The sequence below is a fragment of the Portunus trituberculatus genome, chromosome 41, assembly GCF_017591435.1.
Source record: "Portunus trituberculatus isolate SZX2019 chromosome 41, ASM1759143v1, whole genome shotgun sequence".
In the NCBI taxonomy this organism is placed as follows: Eukaryota; Metazoa; Arthropoda; class Malacostraca; order Decapoda; family Portunidae; genus Portunus; species Portunus trituberculatus.
The window spans coordinates 3,584,327-3,600,712 of NC_059295.1; the positions used below are offsets into that span (position 1 = coordinate 3,584,327).

Below are 16,386 nucleotides of genomic sequence, written 5' to 3' on the forward strand. Positions count from 1 at the left end.
AAAGGTAGAAGTCAGTTGACAGAGTTGGAAGAGTTTGACCAGGCAAGGTGCAATCACTGAGGCACAGTTTTTGAGAACAATAGGAAGTAGCCTATCAGGTCTGTAAGCTAGTGAAAGCATAGAAAACATCATTATGAAGAATTTTAATTGAAGGCATGAAATAGAGGGAGGGATGAGCCCAGAATCATTCAAGACAAAACAAAACAAACGTTTTGAGAGAAGAGTTCAGCTTTAGAGACATGTGATGGCAGTGGTGCCATGAGGATGAAATAAAGGAGGGAAAGATGAAGAAGTAAAGTTATTGGAGGTGTGTTTGGCCAGATGTCAGAAGTTTCATGGGAGTTGGATTTTGAAAAATTTTGACATTTTCTATTAATGAAGGAGTGCTTGGCAAGTTGAATAGACTTGGGATGATTCTGGGCAGAAATATAATCTGCATGAGATTCAGGTGATGGAAGACTCAAATACCTTTTGTGGGCAACAACATAAGCAGAAGGATTAGAGGTAAGGAAAAGATCAAGAATTTGGGGCGTATCGCCAAGATGATCAGGAATATGAGTATGATGTACCAGTTGCTCTAGGTCATGGAGGATAGCAAAGCTGTAGCTGGTTCACCAGGATGGTCAGTGAAGGGAGAGGAAAGCCAAAGCTGTTGGTGAGCATTGAAATCTCCAAGGATGGAGATCTGCAAAAAGATAGAGAGACAGAATTTGCTTCACTTTAGAAGTTAAAGTCATAGAATTTCTTATAGTCAGAGAAGTTAGAAAAGAGATAGACAGCACATATAAATTTAGTTAGAGTGACTTTTGAGTTAAAGCCAGATAGTGAAAATTCAGAAAATTCAAGAATGTGGGCATGAGAGCAAGTCCAGTCATTGGGCACATAGATGCAACATCCAGCTTTAGAATGAAAATAGGATAGAGAAAGTAGGAGATATGAGAAAAGGGCTAGTGTCAGTTGCCTCTAACACCTGTGTTTCAGTGAGGAAAGGAGGGCGAGGTTTAGCATAGGAGAGGTGATGTCCTACAGATTGAAAATTAGATCTAATTCCATGAATTTTGCAGAAGTTGATGAAGAAAAAGTTGAGGGGGGAGTGTTAAGACATTTAAGGATAGAGCAGTCTGACCTGGAGACATTTATGGCCCTCTCTCCAGAAAGGGGCTCTGAAGCTGGCTTTGAAGTTGATATTTTTTTATTTTAAGTGAAAGGTGTACACCGCATGTAGTATGTAGATTTTTTATTTTATATTTTTATTTATTTATTTTTATTATTTTTATTTTTATTTTATTTTATTTTATTTTTTTCCTTTTTTCCTTTTTCTTTTTCTTTTTGTGTGTATTTACCTAGTTGTAGTTTTACAGGGCCGGGGCTTTATGCTCGTGTGGCCCCGTCTCCATATCTACACTTGTCCAATTTTTATTTAAAAATATGCACACTCGTTGCAGACACTACTTCTTCATTCAAACATTCATTCCACATCTCAATACATCTTTGCGGGAAACTATATTTTTTAACATCTCTCAGACACCTTCCCTTTCTCAGCTTTTTATTATGCGATCTTGTGCTTCGTATGTCATATTCTTCTCTCAGGATCAGTTTCTCATTATCCACTTGGTCCATTCCTTTGACCAATTTATAAACTTGTATGAGATCCCCTCTCTCCCTTCTCAGTTCCAGGGTTGGTAGATCCATAGCCTTTAGTCTCTCCTCATATGTCATCCCTTCAAATTCTGGAACCATTCTTGTAGCCATTTTTTGTAGTCTCTCCAACTTCCTTATGTGTTTCTTTTTATGAGGGGTCCACACTACTCCTGCATATTCCAATCTGGGTCTTATTATAGTACTTATCAATTTCTTCATCATTTCTTTGTCCATGTAATGAAATGCTACTCCAATATTCCTTAGCAAATTATATGTCTCTCTGAAAATTCTATCAATATGGCTTACCGGTTGATTGTTTTCTTCCATCGTCACTCCTAAGTCCTTTTCCTTTTTTACCTTCTCCAGTTCTACTCCATATCCCATCATATAGATTCCCACAGGTCGTCTTTCACTCTTTCCCATTTCCATGACATGGCTTTTGTTCACATTGAATTCTATTTCCCACTTTTTACTCCATTCCCAGATCTTATTTAGGTCTTCTTGCAGTATTTCACAATCCTTTTTTTGCTTTATAACTCTGCACAGTTTCGTATCATCCGCAAACAGATTTATGTAGCTGTTCACTCCTGGCATGTCGTTTATATATATGAGGAAAAGTATTGGTGCTAATACTGACCCCTGCGGCACTCCGCTTTCTACTGCTTTCCACTTGAACTTCATATCTTTAACTACCGTCCTAATTTCTCTCCCCCTCAGATAATTTTCCATCCATCTCAATGTGCTTCCTTTTAAGCCACCCTTCTCCTCTAACTTCCACTGTGTGTGTGTGTGTTTGAAGGAAGAGAGTTGTCTGTAGAGGACAGGCTGTGACTGTCTCCTTGAGTTGTAAGACACAAAGGGAAACATTCATTGCCATTCTTATACTGTGCATGATAGAGAGGTAACCAATAAAAAGTACTTGAGCCTTCTGTAACATGAATCTCATGTATTTTTGCCAGGAAATATGCCAAGTCTGTCTTCCCACAAGCCAAAAGCTTCTTTTCTAATACAAAGTGAACATATTTCAGGATTTTATTCCTCTTGTGATTTCTGGCATGTAGTCAGTAACTTTGCCTCTTCTTTTCTTGTTTCTGGCATGTAGCCAATAACTTTGCCTCTTACATCTTAATGACACTACTGCTATCTCATCTATCTCCAAAGCTGAATTCCTCGGTCACACCTTTGTTAAAAACTTCACCTTAAATGATTTATGAGTTATTCTTCTCTTTCCTCCATGCTTCGACTAAATTATGCCACCTATCAAGATGCTTTACATTGATATTTTTCATGCCCTTATCAGCCTTAACCCATAGAAGGCATATGTACTTGATGAGCTTCTCCAAAACTGAAGTGGTGTGTTTGTTCCTTGCCTTGTTAAGCTCTTCCAACTATATCTGTTGTCTTACAACTTCCTTCCTACTGGAAGTTTGCTTACTTTCATCCTGTTACTAAAGTGGTTGACTGCTCCAATCTCTATTTTTTATATTTCATTCTTTTGCTAAAATTTTTAATCTATCCTCAACCAAGATTCTTAAACATCTGTCATTTCACAACCTTCTATGTGATTGCCAGTATGGGTTCCATCAAGGCTGCTCTGCTTGTGATCTGGCTTTCTGTACTGGGTCTTAGTCATCCTCTTTTTAAGAATTTTAGTTAAATTTTTGCTGTTGCCATAGAGCAGTGATTCCCAACCTTTTTTCTGATCAAGTACCACTTGGAGATCCTTTACAGTCACTGTGTGCCACCCGATTCCAGAAAAACACAATTCAACAGATATAGATTTATTCACAAGTAAAACACTTTAAATTTAACGGCAGGCTGCTGGGATGGTTATGTGGCAAAGTAGCAAATCGTTGCAGATTATATCCTTCATAGCAGTAAACATTTTTGTGAAGAAGAAGAAGAAAAAAGAAAATCGCACATGACTCCAAAAGTGCTTGCATACCAACTGGAAGACCCTCACATACCATTTGTGATACATGTACCACAGCTTAGGAACCACTGCCTGAAAGGCTTAGACATATCAAAAGTTTTTGATAGAGTCTGGCAAAAATCTTGATTTCCAAACTATCCTCCTACAACTTGCATCCTTCTCACTGTAACTTCATCTCAAGTCTCCTCTCTGACTGTTCTATTGTTGCTGTGGTAGGCAGTTGATGCTCTTCTCCTGTCACTCACTCTTTATTATTCATCAGTGATATAAACCAAACTTGTTTGATCCACTCCTATGCTGATGATACCACTTTTCCATATCTTTTCATAGACAACCAACCTTACAGAAAATAAACAGATCACACAGTGAAGCCACAGAATGCTTGACTTCTGATCCCTCTTAAAATTTCTGGTTGGAGCAGAACAAACTTAATAATGTTCAATTCCTCCTATCAACCTGACACAACCTTCCTGGTAATCATCCCCTTTTTTACACTATAAAGTTAACTATCTCTACTAATTCCTCACGCTGTTGTCAACTCTCTAAAGAGGCCTTGTGCATCTATGATATCAAGGTAAATCAATAACGATAACCTTATCGGTGGATGAGAGATGATGGACAGCTGGCAATAAATTTATCAACCAATAAGGCAATTATTATTGATGAATTGATAAATACAAATCTTCATTTTATCTATATCTTAGAAAACTTGGAAAAATTTTGAAATCAATGTTGGATCTCTTCACTAATGTAAAGTACAGTAAAACCTCAGCTCACGACCATAATTCGTTCCTAAATCCTGTTCGTCACCCGATTTGTTCGTCCCCTGAATCAATTTTTCCCATAAGAATGTATTGAAATACCATTAATCCGTTCCAGACCAATAAAAAATCATACATTTGTCCATAAAATCCATTCAAAATAGACCTTTAATGTATGCATGACATGAACGAAATAATTATAAAAAGCCTAAATTGTTTTACTTAGCTAAATGCTATCAAAATGATAATAAAATGAATAAAAAGAAAAGGTTATGTACTTGAGAGACTGGATGTTGATGGCATGATGGAATGGAGGAGAGGAGGATGGGGAGGAAGACAGACAAGATCCGAGAAGACATTCATGAGAGAGGACTTTGGATGTGCGCAGCGTGCCAGAGCTACACAACAGTTGTGTAGCGTCACAAGTCAGTGCGGCTGTGTTAGACCCTGTTATAGTGAACATGGGCGTGGGAAACATGGAAAGATTGCCGGTCTTCGTCTCTGCCTTTAGCAGACCCTTGCCTGCTAGGGATTGACTTCCTCACGTGTGTGGGAGCAAGTTTGGACTTCCAAGAAGGGAAGTTAAAGGTCCGTGGCCAGGAAGTTCCTTTGATTCTCGGAGGTGATGCTCTGTGTGAGAGGAGCGGGCAGTAGGGCAGTGTTCCTTGCCAGGCAAGCGAGGAAACAGCTGCGATGGATGTGCCACAATCTGCAGTACCTGGACATGGCCAGGATGATGATGACAGCAACGCTGAGAGCCACCAGAGCAGTGAGAATAACGCCGAGGAAGCTACAGTAGAGCGCGCCGGTAACATCACCATGCCCAGGAAAAACAGGAGAAAATTGTGGTGGCACGGAGATTATGTTATGTAATATTTTTCGTATATTCCTGTTTCTATTTTCTTTTGTGCTTATGTTTTGTTTGGTTGTTGTGTGATAACCGGATTGGCTATCACACAAACGGCTCGTACCGCGTTCGTCCCCCGAAATATCGTTCGTCCCCTGGGTCGATATGTTGACAAATTTTTTGGTTGTCTCCTGAATTGTGTATCAATGATATTGACAAATTGAAATGTAAAAAATAATGGGAAGTTTGGTAAACTAGTAACTGTCACCAGGTGGTAGCACCAGACATATCCCTTTTTCACATACAAGTCTATAATCAGATATGACTACAGTGTCATTCTACATACCTAAAGATGCAATGAGCTTATGTAATATACTTTTCTACATAGTTTCTTCTAAGTAGTAGAAGATAAAATTAATCTGTATTCTTGAGCAAATGTAAATTGTCACAAAAGTATGTACACTTCCCAGAATAAGTAAGAGGAAGTTTTATATATACAATGGTGCCTCACAATGAGGGACACTTCGGGGGTAAATGGATGTCCGTTACTGCGAATTGCCAGTTAATGCGAGTGGTTTGTATGTGAGACCCTTAACACCCCCATTCTCGTTTTTGGTAGTTTATTCTTTTAATAATGCAAAAAAATTATTGTGATAATTTAATCCTATTCTACACTCATTGTTCAGATAAAAGAGTTCATTATTATTTAAGAACTGTACAGTAATAAAATTTTTTACCAAGAATAGGTGAATTAGATAATAGCTTACCCTTTGTTGTTATGGCTGATTCCCATGTGGTCTTGTGGCATCTTTAACAAGCATTTAATGGCTGCCTGAAGGACATTAGTGAGGTAACAAATGAGAGGAGGAAGACAAGGGATTTCCAAAGTAGACTAGCTCCACACTATTGCCATCTCTCCATAGATCATGGCTTGCTATCTTTCTCTAACGTTGTTCCACCTCCTTACCCTGTTTCTTTCTTTCTCTCTCTCTGTTTTCTGTATGAATTGGTGTGTTTCCAAAATTACTTCCAAAATCCTTCTAACTTTTATTCCACATTACTGTTGAGGTAAAAATTAAGGCTTGTTCTCGATAAAAAAGTGTTCCCCCATTCTAAACGTGGCATCTTAGAGAAGTGCGACACTGCCAATTGCCAGGCCTGATACTTTACAAACTCTCACATTATGCAGTCTTGCTATAGAGTACTGTCCTGCTGCAAACTCACCATATGGCCACACTCACAGCCAATCTAAGGCAGTAATCTGCAACATGAACAAGTAATTCTTGGAGAGAGAGAGAGAGAGAGAGAGAGAGAGAGAGAGAGAGAGAGAGCAGGTGAGTGAGCGAGCGCAATCAGGTGGCTGTGTTGTTTACATTACTTTTGTCATCACAGTTATCACAGCAATGGAACAATTTGCTCATTATGTCATCTACAAGAAGAAAACCTAGTCCACTTCATACTAAATTGCCATCAGACAAAAGAAAAAAATGAAATTGTTGACCTCCAAAGACTGGTAAATGAAGAAAAAATCAAGTTGTAGTGTTAGAGTCTATCGTCTGCACATTTGTCAGCCACCGTGCTCTCTCTCTCTCTCTCTCTCTCTCTCTCTCTCTCTCTCTCTCTCTCTCTCTCTCTCTCTCTCTCTCTCTCTCTCTCTCTCATTGTGTCAGTGTTATTATCTTCACTTGCTAACAACATGCAAACAGAAATGCATAACTATCATTTCACTTCACCAGGCTGCAGGTTCAACCAGCCAAGGACCACAAATCACCGTAAGTGTCGCGTCGGTGACCGCTACAGGCAAGCAGTTGCCACTCTTCACCTTATTACAAATTTTATTAATCGTAGACAAACAAAACGAATTATAATGGTATCTAGCATACCTCTTGTGACTTTATTGTGTCATGTGCGTATTCGTCCCTGCGGGACACAGTGGTACCTCGAGATACGAGTTTAATTAGTTCTGTGACAGCTTGTATCTCAAAAAGCTTGTATCTCATAACAATTTTTCCCATTGAAATGCATTGAAGTGCCATTAATCTGTTCCAGCCTCCCCAAAAAGAGCACCCCTATTTTTCAGGTAAGAAAAAGGTACAGTAAGCCCAACATTTAGCCATCCTATTAGTCTGCCGAAACCATTGCTAAATTGGAATTTCGCCAAATTTGAATACTACTTTAAATAGGGAAAAATACCAGTCAGTCTTTTGTCCGCCCAAAGTCCCCGTTTCGAGTCCCCATTTACAGCTGCAACATTGCCACCTTCACGAGAATCAGCACCCCCGAACTACTAGTGGAGGCCATGGTGATAGCGAAACTCACTAAACAGCGAGGATGGGAGCACAAAAAATGAGTTCACACGCTTGATTAACACACACAATAGCTCAAGTGATGAGCGGGATTGCTGGAGGCATTGTGGGGCTGACATCACGGCCAAACAGACACGCAGTTGGCTCAGAACGAGCAGGAGGCGGGACAGTGTAGCACGGTACATTCGCTAAACATGAGAGAAAATCGTTAAACTTGAGGGGTTTGCCTTTTTCCAGACAGTTGCTAAATAAGGGTTTCGCTAAGCTGGATTTCGCTAAATTCGGGGGCTTACTGTATTTATAAATAATAATTATTAGACAGAAACAATAAAACATAACAAAAGATATTATGAATAGATAAACTACTCTTATAAAGTATATTTAGCTCGGAAGATAAACTACTCTTATGAAGTATATTTAGCTCGGAAGATGCATTCCATGGGATGTTACTGCATTCCCAACCCTCACTTGGGACTGTTGATGAGCTGGAGTGTACAACTATATCCACCCACAGAAGACTGGCTGCTCTAATAATCACAGAAGAGCTCATTGATGATCCTGTAAACATTATTCATTGAATAAATGAAGTTTTAAGTAGGGAGAGAGAGAGAGAGAGAGAGAGAGAGAGAGGGAGGCAGGCCCCATAGAGGTAGGAAAAATCTGTTTTGCCTTTTCAGTTACGTACACATGCATACCCTATCAATACCCTATCAATGCATGAACATGTGAAATAACAGCAAAGTTAATATATTTAGTGTTCTTACCTTGGAGACACGTTTTTGGCTAATGGTTGTAAATGGTGGAGGAGGAGGAAGGAGGGAGGAAAGGATGCAGGCACCCTTCACATGTAAACATTAAACAAATTAAAACTGCACTTTTTTTAGACAATAAAAAAGGTCAGTAAATAGTGTGAAAATGATAAAAGAACAATCACAGTACATGAGATCCCTGGGAAACACGTAGGTATTAGCTCAACAGATACATAAAAATAAGTTAATAAAGAACAGCACACATCCGGCATTCACCCTCAGTTAGCACGTCTGCTTAACTGATTCCCTTAGTGGTCTTGAAGTGACTTACAGATTCTTGCTCAGTGAGTTTGGGCAGATGATGCATCATCATTGCTAAAACATCTTACTCGCAGGTTACATGCCAAAGTGCTTACGCCACCAAACACATACCGTATACATAATTCACACATTTTCCCCCAATATAACAAAATTATTATAATACCAACAAAAAAGAATGAAAAAAGTAACAATATAGTGTTCTCAGGCTCACTTATATCTCCTCAATGAGCTGAAGGGGTCTTCTCCTGTGCGGTGGTAATGGTTCTGGTTTCACGTCTTCTGCCATAAATGCTTCTTGAGGTTGCCTTATCCACTGTTCCTTTCTTATATAAGGTTTCACTTTGTCTGCAGCCCTTTGCACTTTTGCATTATCAGACACATTTATCAGGTGGTGTGCACTACCATCCCATATTCACTCAATGACACAATAAAGTCCAATCCACTTGGCCTGTAATTTCCGACTGGCATTAGGTATAAGAGTTTCCACTTTCACCCATACCAATAAACCTTCCACTTTCTGGTTCAGCCGATTCCTATTTGCCACTGCCCAAAACTTCCTGGCCATGTTCAAGTGAGTTTGTTGCAGTAACTCATTTGCTAGATCTCGTTCCTCCGCAGATTCAGACACTTGAGGCAACTTAACCCTGATGTTTGTAGGTGGATGTCATGAGAGGAAAGTGTAGTAGGGCCAGTGATCGGTAGTGGTGTGTATGACTTAATTAATTATGATATGTGTGTGTCTCAGCAATTCCCGACATCGGATATTCTTGGGTTGCCATTGATCGCTGGCTGTTTTAATACGCGACTCTGTATACAGCCACCCAGCTCGCAAGAGAGAGACATTCTAAAATAAAATTCATATCATAATAAATCTTGAGGTATTGAGTCTTTGTACTGCAAAACATTAATTCCAAGTGTTTATCCTAATATTATCCATATGATCTGGTAATACACACTCTACAAAACTGTTATTATAAGCTTAATACTCACAGTCGCGGTTTCAATGCTCTTGCATTTTTTACTAGTCTCAATTACATATTTGGTTTGAAACATTTTTTCATATAGTTCAACAGAGAACACTGTTTCTCCTCTAAATATTACAAAGGAATACATTCTGTAATAATCTTGGTAGAGCAAAATTTTTGCGGCTGAAGGCATATCAAACCGAAAAGACTAACTGAACTCGGGAACACCGAGTCCTCTCAAAACACCAAAACAATCCCGCGGACCGCTGTTGCTTGAAAGCTCGTGTGGAGTAGGATGACCAGATGTCCCCGATTTCAGTGACCTGTCCTCGGCTACTGCTGTCCCCGGTTTTCTGTAACTGAAAGATCACTTGATGCGTTAAAAAAAACTACTACTTTTGATTATGATAATTATGTCCTTTTATAATTACTCTTTTAGAATGTCAAGAATAAGGAGAAGGCCTTAGTTTTTTATATAGTTTCCGTGAAGACGGTGAAGTGTATGGCGGACACATTTTAACAGCTAATGGGTGTTCATGATCTCAGATATTTCATCAGGTAGATTTTTTTTTCTTTGCAACTTGGGTAAATAAGGCGAGAGAAACTTTTGATTGCTGGTTTAGAAATGGTACGAATAGTGTCCCGTTTTAGTTTTTCCAGTGCAAAACACTACATGTTTTACCTCCCTGAACTGAAAATGTCCCCGAATTTGTCTCAGAAATTTGGTCACCCTAGTGTGGAGTGTTCTTAGAGCTGGAACAGAATGCCGGTTTATACATGTGCTGTAGCTGACTGCAATTCTATATCAAAAAAGAAAAACCAAGGCGTGAAAGGATGGACTGTGTTTCCCAGGAAGAAAGACGCGGCTCGAAGATGATTATGGGAGACACGATGTAAACGAGGCCCGACGTGGAGAGCTACCAAGGACCATGCTATCTGCTCAAAGCACTTCATAGATTGGTGCAAAGGACCGTCAGCATCGCATCCAGACCCTGAACTGTTTGCCTATAACCGGTGGGGAGCAGGTAGAAACCTGCTTGATGTTGTTTACATACGGAACGGACAATCTTTCACTGAAGTCATACAAGGATTTTGCATCAAAACATCGTGTTTATTTGATATTCGTCACATTTTCTGGATTTGATTGCTAATTAATTAACTTGAACCAATGAAATGTGCTTGCTTACTGAAAATAATGTAATTCACTCAAGGTGATGAAGTGTCCCAAAACTGAGACCATGTACCAAGCATTTTTGGCTCGTTTTGCCATATTACGTTCTCTGTGCTTGGTGAAGCTGATTAGAGATGTTCCTAATAATTTATTACTTAGTTTGATAGCACATATGTGACGTAAATTTTTTTTTCCAGCATACCGAGTTGAATGTGCTAAATTAAGTTATCTGGCGAATCTGGCAGCTTTTCAACACTTTCCGACGTCGGGAATTGTGGCCATCACAAGGGATATCCTCGGTAGAATGAGTGCATGTACAATGTATCCACTCCGTTAACAGGTTTCCTTGCGGATGATAACAGTGTGATGTAACCAGTCTTGATGTTGTGTCTTCGGCATAACTCTCAGAAGGCTGTTGCAGTGAATCCACCACCATTGTCACACAGGAGCATAGTGGGGGCTCCAAGTCGCTTACATAGCACTTGAATGCCTCGCACACTTCTTGTGTGCCTTTGGTCTTAAAGCATATAACTTGACATATCTACTATAATGATCTAGTACAGTACCTATTCTCCTGATATCCACACATACAATCAAGTAAGTCCACAGACACTTTTTTTCTAAAGGATCATGGTCTGGTGGTAATTCCTACCATAGTTGTTGCAATCCAACAGTGCTCTTATGTTGTTGACAAACCAAGCATTATCTCACATACCTTTTAACATGAGCAAGCATGTTATTCCCATAAAAATAATTTTTGGTTTGTTTGATGTTTTTATATATGCCTAGATGACCTGATAGCTTAACATGAGATTCCTTTAAAGGTTTCTTAATGGTTGTGGGACAATGAATACATTATGTAGGCTTCCATTACTTTTTCTAATAACTTTTTACAATATGTTCTCTTCAACCACAAACTGATCTAACATGCTCTTTGAATACCAGTGTCTTAGCAAAGCTCCTTCTAGTTATTCAATTAATTCTTGCTATACTGGTTCGTCTCTCTGCATTACCTTAATTTCTTCCTGTGTCTTTCCTAACCAACACTATTCTTGTTCACAGTGTGTTACTTTAACTGGCCGACAACTGAAGTGCAAAGATATTATGAGTCGTTATACATGTAGTCTTGCATTTCTAAAATCCATCTGTTCATGCTAGGAGATTTGGTCTTTCACTTAAAGATGGTCACTAGTGATTGGTGATCAGTACATATAGTGAATTTGGTGCCCCCACAGAAAATTAGAGAAATTGCAGCATGCTAAGAGTACATCTAATGCTTCCTTATCTGTGACAGAATAATGCTTCTCTGCTGGCTTTAGTTTTTTTTTTTTTAGAAAAGTACCCTATGGCAACCTCTTCTGTCTTCTCTCACCTGACCTAACACAGCTTCTACATGAGTTTGACTTGCATCAGTGGTCAACTTAAAAGACTCACCAACCTTAGCTTTAGCTGGGATGGATACATCTTCTAATTTGTATCTTAAGGTCTCAAAAACTGTCTGACAAGTTTCATCCCATACAAATTCGGTGTTTTTCTTCACCAGGTTTATTAATGGCAAAGCTAATTTAGCATTTGAGGGTATAAATTTCCTGTAGAACACTTATAAGCCTAGATAGCTTTTGACATCTTTTAGGTTCTTAGGCAGACTCATTTCTATGATGGCTTAATTACTCCCTTTTCTAACATCTTGTATGATATTGGATATTAACTGCTTAGCCTTCTCTGGATAATGGTACAAGGGACTTCTGACTGGACATGAGTCTTTTCCACAAACTCATCTGGTGGTCCTTCAATCGTATCCAATTCATTCTGGTCTATAATAAATAAACTGTTATGTTTCACTATAACATCATCTAACAAGTTCTGTCATTCCTGAGATAAATGAGACCAGTCTTGTTTTATTAACAATTATTTCAACTTTTCTACTGTCTCCACTTTCTGATGTCAGGCTATTTGTTGGTAACAAATCACTATACACCTACATGTTTGTCTGGTTTTGGAATCCTTAACCCACCTAAAACAACAGGCTTCTTTGTTGCATTAGCTATGGGCCAGAGTATGTGATGGTCACCATTGGTTCTTACACAATAAGGATAACTTGTCTATCCCTTGGAAATGGCTCTGTTAATATGGTTGTTCCTGGGTTTACTTTTAATCCATTTTGTCCTGGTGGTATGGTTATATCGCTGCTAACTTACAAAGCATGACTGATAGTTACTGATGCAGCTTTAGTTGGCTTGATTTTCCTTGTAGACTTAATTTTACAGGATGGTATAGGTTTTATTGGGTACGTGGCACCTCCACATACTACTGTTTGGCTGTTAACATCCCATTTCTGTGATGCCTTATTCAATACATCTATTCTTAACAGCATATCTGTATCAAGATCCAGAACTACTGGGACCCATTGTTACATGTCCATTTCATAACCATTGGCAATCATTACCTGTACTGCACCTAACAAATGCAAGGGACTACCTGTTACTCCAGCTAGATTATGTAAAGTTTGCCTTTGATTGATGTTTAGATTAAGACAAGACACAGTAGATCTTTTAGTCAGGGTTACTTCACTACCTGTGTCTATGACGGCTGATAACATTTTCCCATTTACTACTAACTGGATGGTGGGAGGCATATTTAAGGTATTTTCAGTAGCGGCGTGGCTGGGGGCAAATGGAATCAAACGCGAGCAAAGTGTTTGCTCGCGTTTGGCAAATGCTTTTCAGCCAGTGTGGAGCAATCCCATCAACCTCAGGGAATGAAATACAGGAGTTACATTTTGAATAAAACTGAATAGTAAGATGTGTGTTAGGCCTCACGCTTGACAGTGCTTCCATTTTAGGGTAAAATACCCTAAACTAGGGTAATTGGACCCTTCTTAGGGTAGTGTTTAGGGTAATGCATAAACTAGGGTAATCTGCCGCTTTATGGATAGGTGTGCTTGGAATGGTGCCAATCTGGTGGCAGGCTGGTTCTCTTTCATGTTCGATTCATGTACACAATCATCCCCGTGACTTGTATCATCCCTTCACCCTCCCACCCCATCCCCTTTCTCCCCAGTCTCCACTCAACCGTCTACTACGCGTACACGTTTTGAACCTTCGGACGGTTAGATCACAGTTCACACAGTCAGTCACTTGCGAGGACGAGTCCACACAGAGCAGCCACAGTAGTGGTTGTAGTCTTTTGTCATGTGTGTGTGTTTGGGGGTGGGAGGGGGGCAATATTTAAACTTATGTATGATAAGAGTGCATTAATCAACAATTACTGGCCAACTTCGACAATCTAGGGTAAAACACTCGAATCTAGGGTAAGATTTCATCAACTCATGGAAGCCCTGATGCTTGAATACAATAACACCCTGCCTCAGTTCCACCACACCATCGCCCCTGGCAAGAGTGTTATCCTACTTCTGCGTTTACTGACTCAAGTTCTTAGTATCTTGCTCAATGGCACCAAAGAGAAAACTTCTTAGTGACAGCAGTGATGCCAAGAAAAGGAAAACCATTATGCTACAAGAAAAAAAGAGGACATAATTAAAAGACATGAGAAGGGAGGCAGCAGCTGTGTGTGAGGGAGGGAACAAGAAAATGGGAATCCCGTTACCATGACAACGGGGAGGTTGACGACCTTGAGGGCTCGCACACCCATCACAACAATAACAACTCCGGAGCCTTCGCCTGGGCCACACGACACTCGCAGCTCCCTTGCACCGTCTGCACCTGTCTGCTGATCCCTATTGCCCTTTCCTATTGCATTTCCTGCCCCGCTGCCCACGCTTCTACTCCCACTGCACTACACTACGCTCCCAGCTGTCCGCCCTGTGGGCGTCACAACATTCGGCCTGTCCACCCTCCTGGCGGCCTCAGGCGTCCACCCCTCTCGGCAACCTGCAGTCCTTCGCGTTCGTGGCCCTAATCAACAACAAAATCAAGCTTGTGTTTCATATTCCTACATAGTTGTAAATAATATAACAATATAACCTTTAACTTACCTGAATGACCATAAACAATGATTGGTTGAAAACTCGATAATATGCTTTGAAATGTATGGAAACTCGAGTTATGTACAATTTAGTTTATTTTGTAATTTGAGAACAATTTTAAAACAATCACCATTTAATTTTCTAAATTTGGTGTCATCACTGTGAATTTCATTAGTTTTGTTGACATAATCAGATTTATTTAATATGACTATTCCTTTACCTTTATCTGGCCTGGTGACAATTATATCTTTATCCTTTTTAAGGGTTTCTAGTAAGTCAAAATTGAAGTTACTTCTATTTGATTTATCCTTATATGATTCATGTGATAAAAGTTTAATTTTATTAAGTACTTCATCAAATTGTTCATTATTGTTTTTATATTTGGAAATTTGTTGTATGAATTTCTCATAAAATAGTAGTGATTGACAAAGTTGCCTTTTTTTTTTGCAGGAAAACCAAATTGTAAACCTAGTTTAAGAATCTGTTTTTCTTCTTCATTCAACATCCTATCAGAGAGATTAAAAATTACTTTACTTGCATCTAATTCACTGTCCTGGGACACACCTAAGGCTGCTAACTTTTTCTTATGAATGAATTTGACATTATTAATTTTGCTGGAATTATCTTTACTAATACTAGCCAACACCACCCTATAGCCCAACCAAGACACACTCCTCTTAAATTGTTGCAAATTATTGTTATATTCTTTACTGAATTTATTGAATTTCTTACGTTTGTTATTAATTTCAAAACTTAATGAAATTCTCAGTGATGACACCAAATTTAGAAAATTAAATGGTGATTGTTTTAAAATTGTCCTCAAATTAGAAGATATACTAAATCGCTTGCTTAGGGGTATTGAAAATAGAATACCTGATTCATGCTTTGAGTTTCTATATACATCTGGTTCACTCCCCGGGATACTATATGGTTTACCCAAAGTACACAAGCAAGGTTGTCCTATAAGACCTATCCTAGCAGCTACAGGTACTTTCAATTATAATTGTGCAAAATTTTTAGTTCCCATTTTAACTCCCTTAACCACTAATGAATTCACAGTGAAGAACTCAATTGAATTTGCAAAGGAATTACAGACATTTAAGTTTACGGATCCCCTGTTTCTCGCTAGTTTTGACGTAAAATCTTTATTTACAAATATCCCCCTTATTGAGTCTATTAACATTTGTGTAGAAGAGTGCAACAGATTAAGATTGATTCCTTATGACCTCACCAAGAAGCAGTTCCGATCCTTACTGGAGTTAGCTGTGAAGGGGTCCATTTTTATCTTTAATGACCAATTGTATCAACAAATAGATGGAGTAGCTATGGGTTCCCCTTTGGGACCAACATTAGCAAAGACTTTTTTATGCTATCATGAAAAAAGCTGGTTATCTGATTGTCCAACTGAATTAAAGCCAATTCAATACAGCCGTTATGTAGGCGATTGCTTCCTAGCATTTAAATTTAAGGAACAAGCTCATAAATTCCTTGAGTATCTAAATAATAAACAAAGATATATCATTCACTTCCGAGTTTGAGACTAATAATAACATCCCATTCCTAGATATAATGGTCATGAAGAATAATGGATCTCTTTCCACGGATGTGTTCAGGAAGGAAACTTATACGGGTTTGGGTTTAAATTTTGAGTCATTTGCCCCTTCCCTGTTCAAGATAAATTCCATCAAAATGTTACTACATATAGCA

At 39.0% G+C, this 16,386-nt stretch overlaps 1 protein-coding gene across 2 annotated transcripts in view; it reads left to right on the forward strand.

The window, feature by feature from the left end:
• Positions 1-16,386, forward strand: part of LOC123517189 (zinc finger protein 219-like) — a 173,181-nt gene that overhangs the window by 130,837 nt on the left and 25,958 nt on the right. The window contains exon 3 of one of the 2 annotated variants that reach the window (XM_045277192.1): positions 6,919-6,954. The exons of the other annotated variant lie outside the window; for it this stretch is intronic. Coding sequence (XP_045133127.1) covers positions 6,919-6,954 — 36 coding nt within the window. The remainder of the gene's footprint in view (positions 1-6,918; positions 6,955-16,386) is intronic. 2 annotated transcript variants of the gene reach the window in all.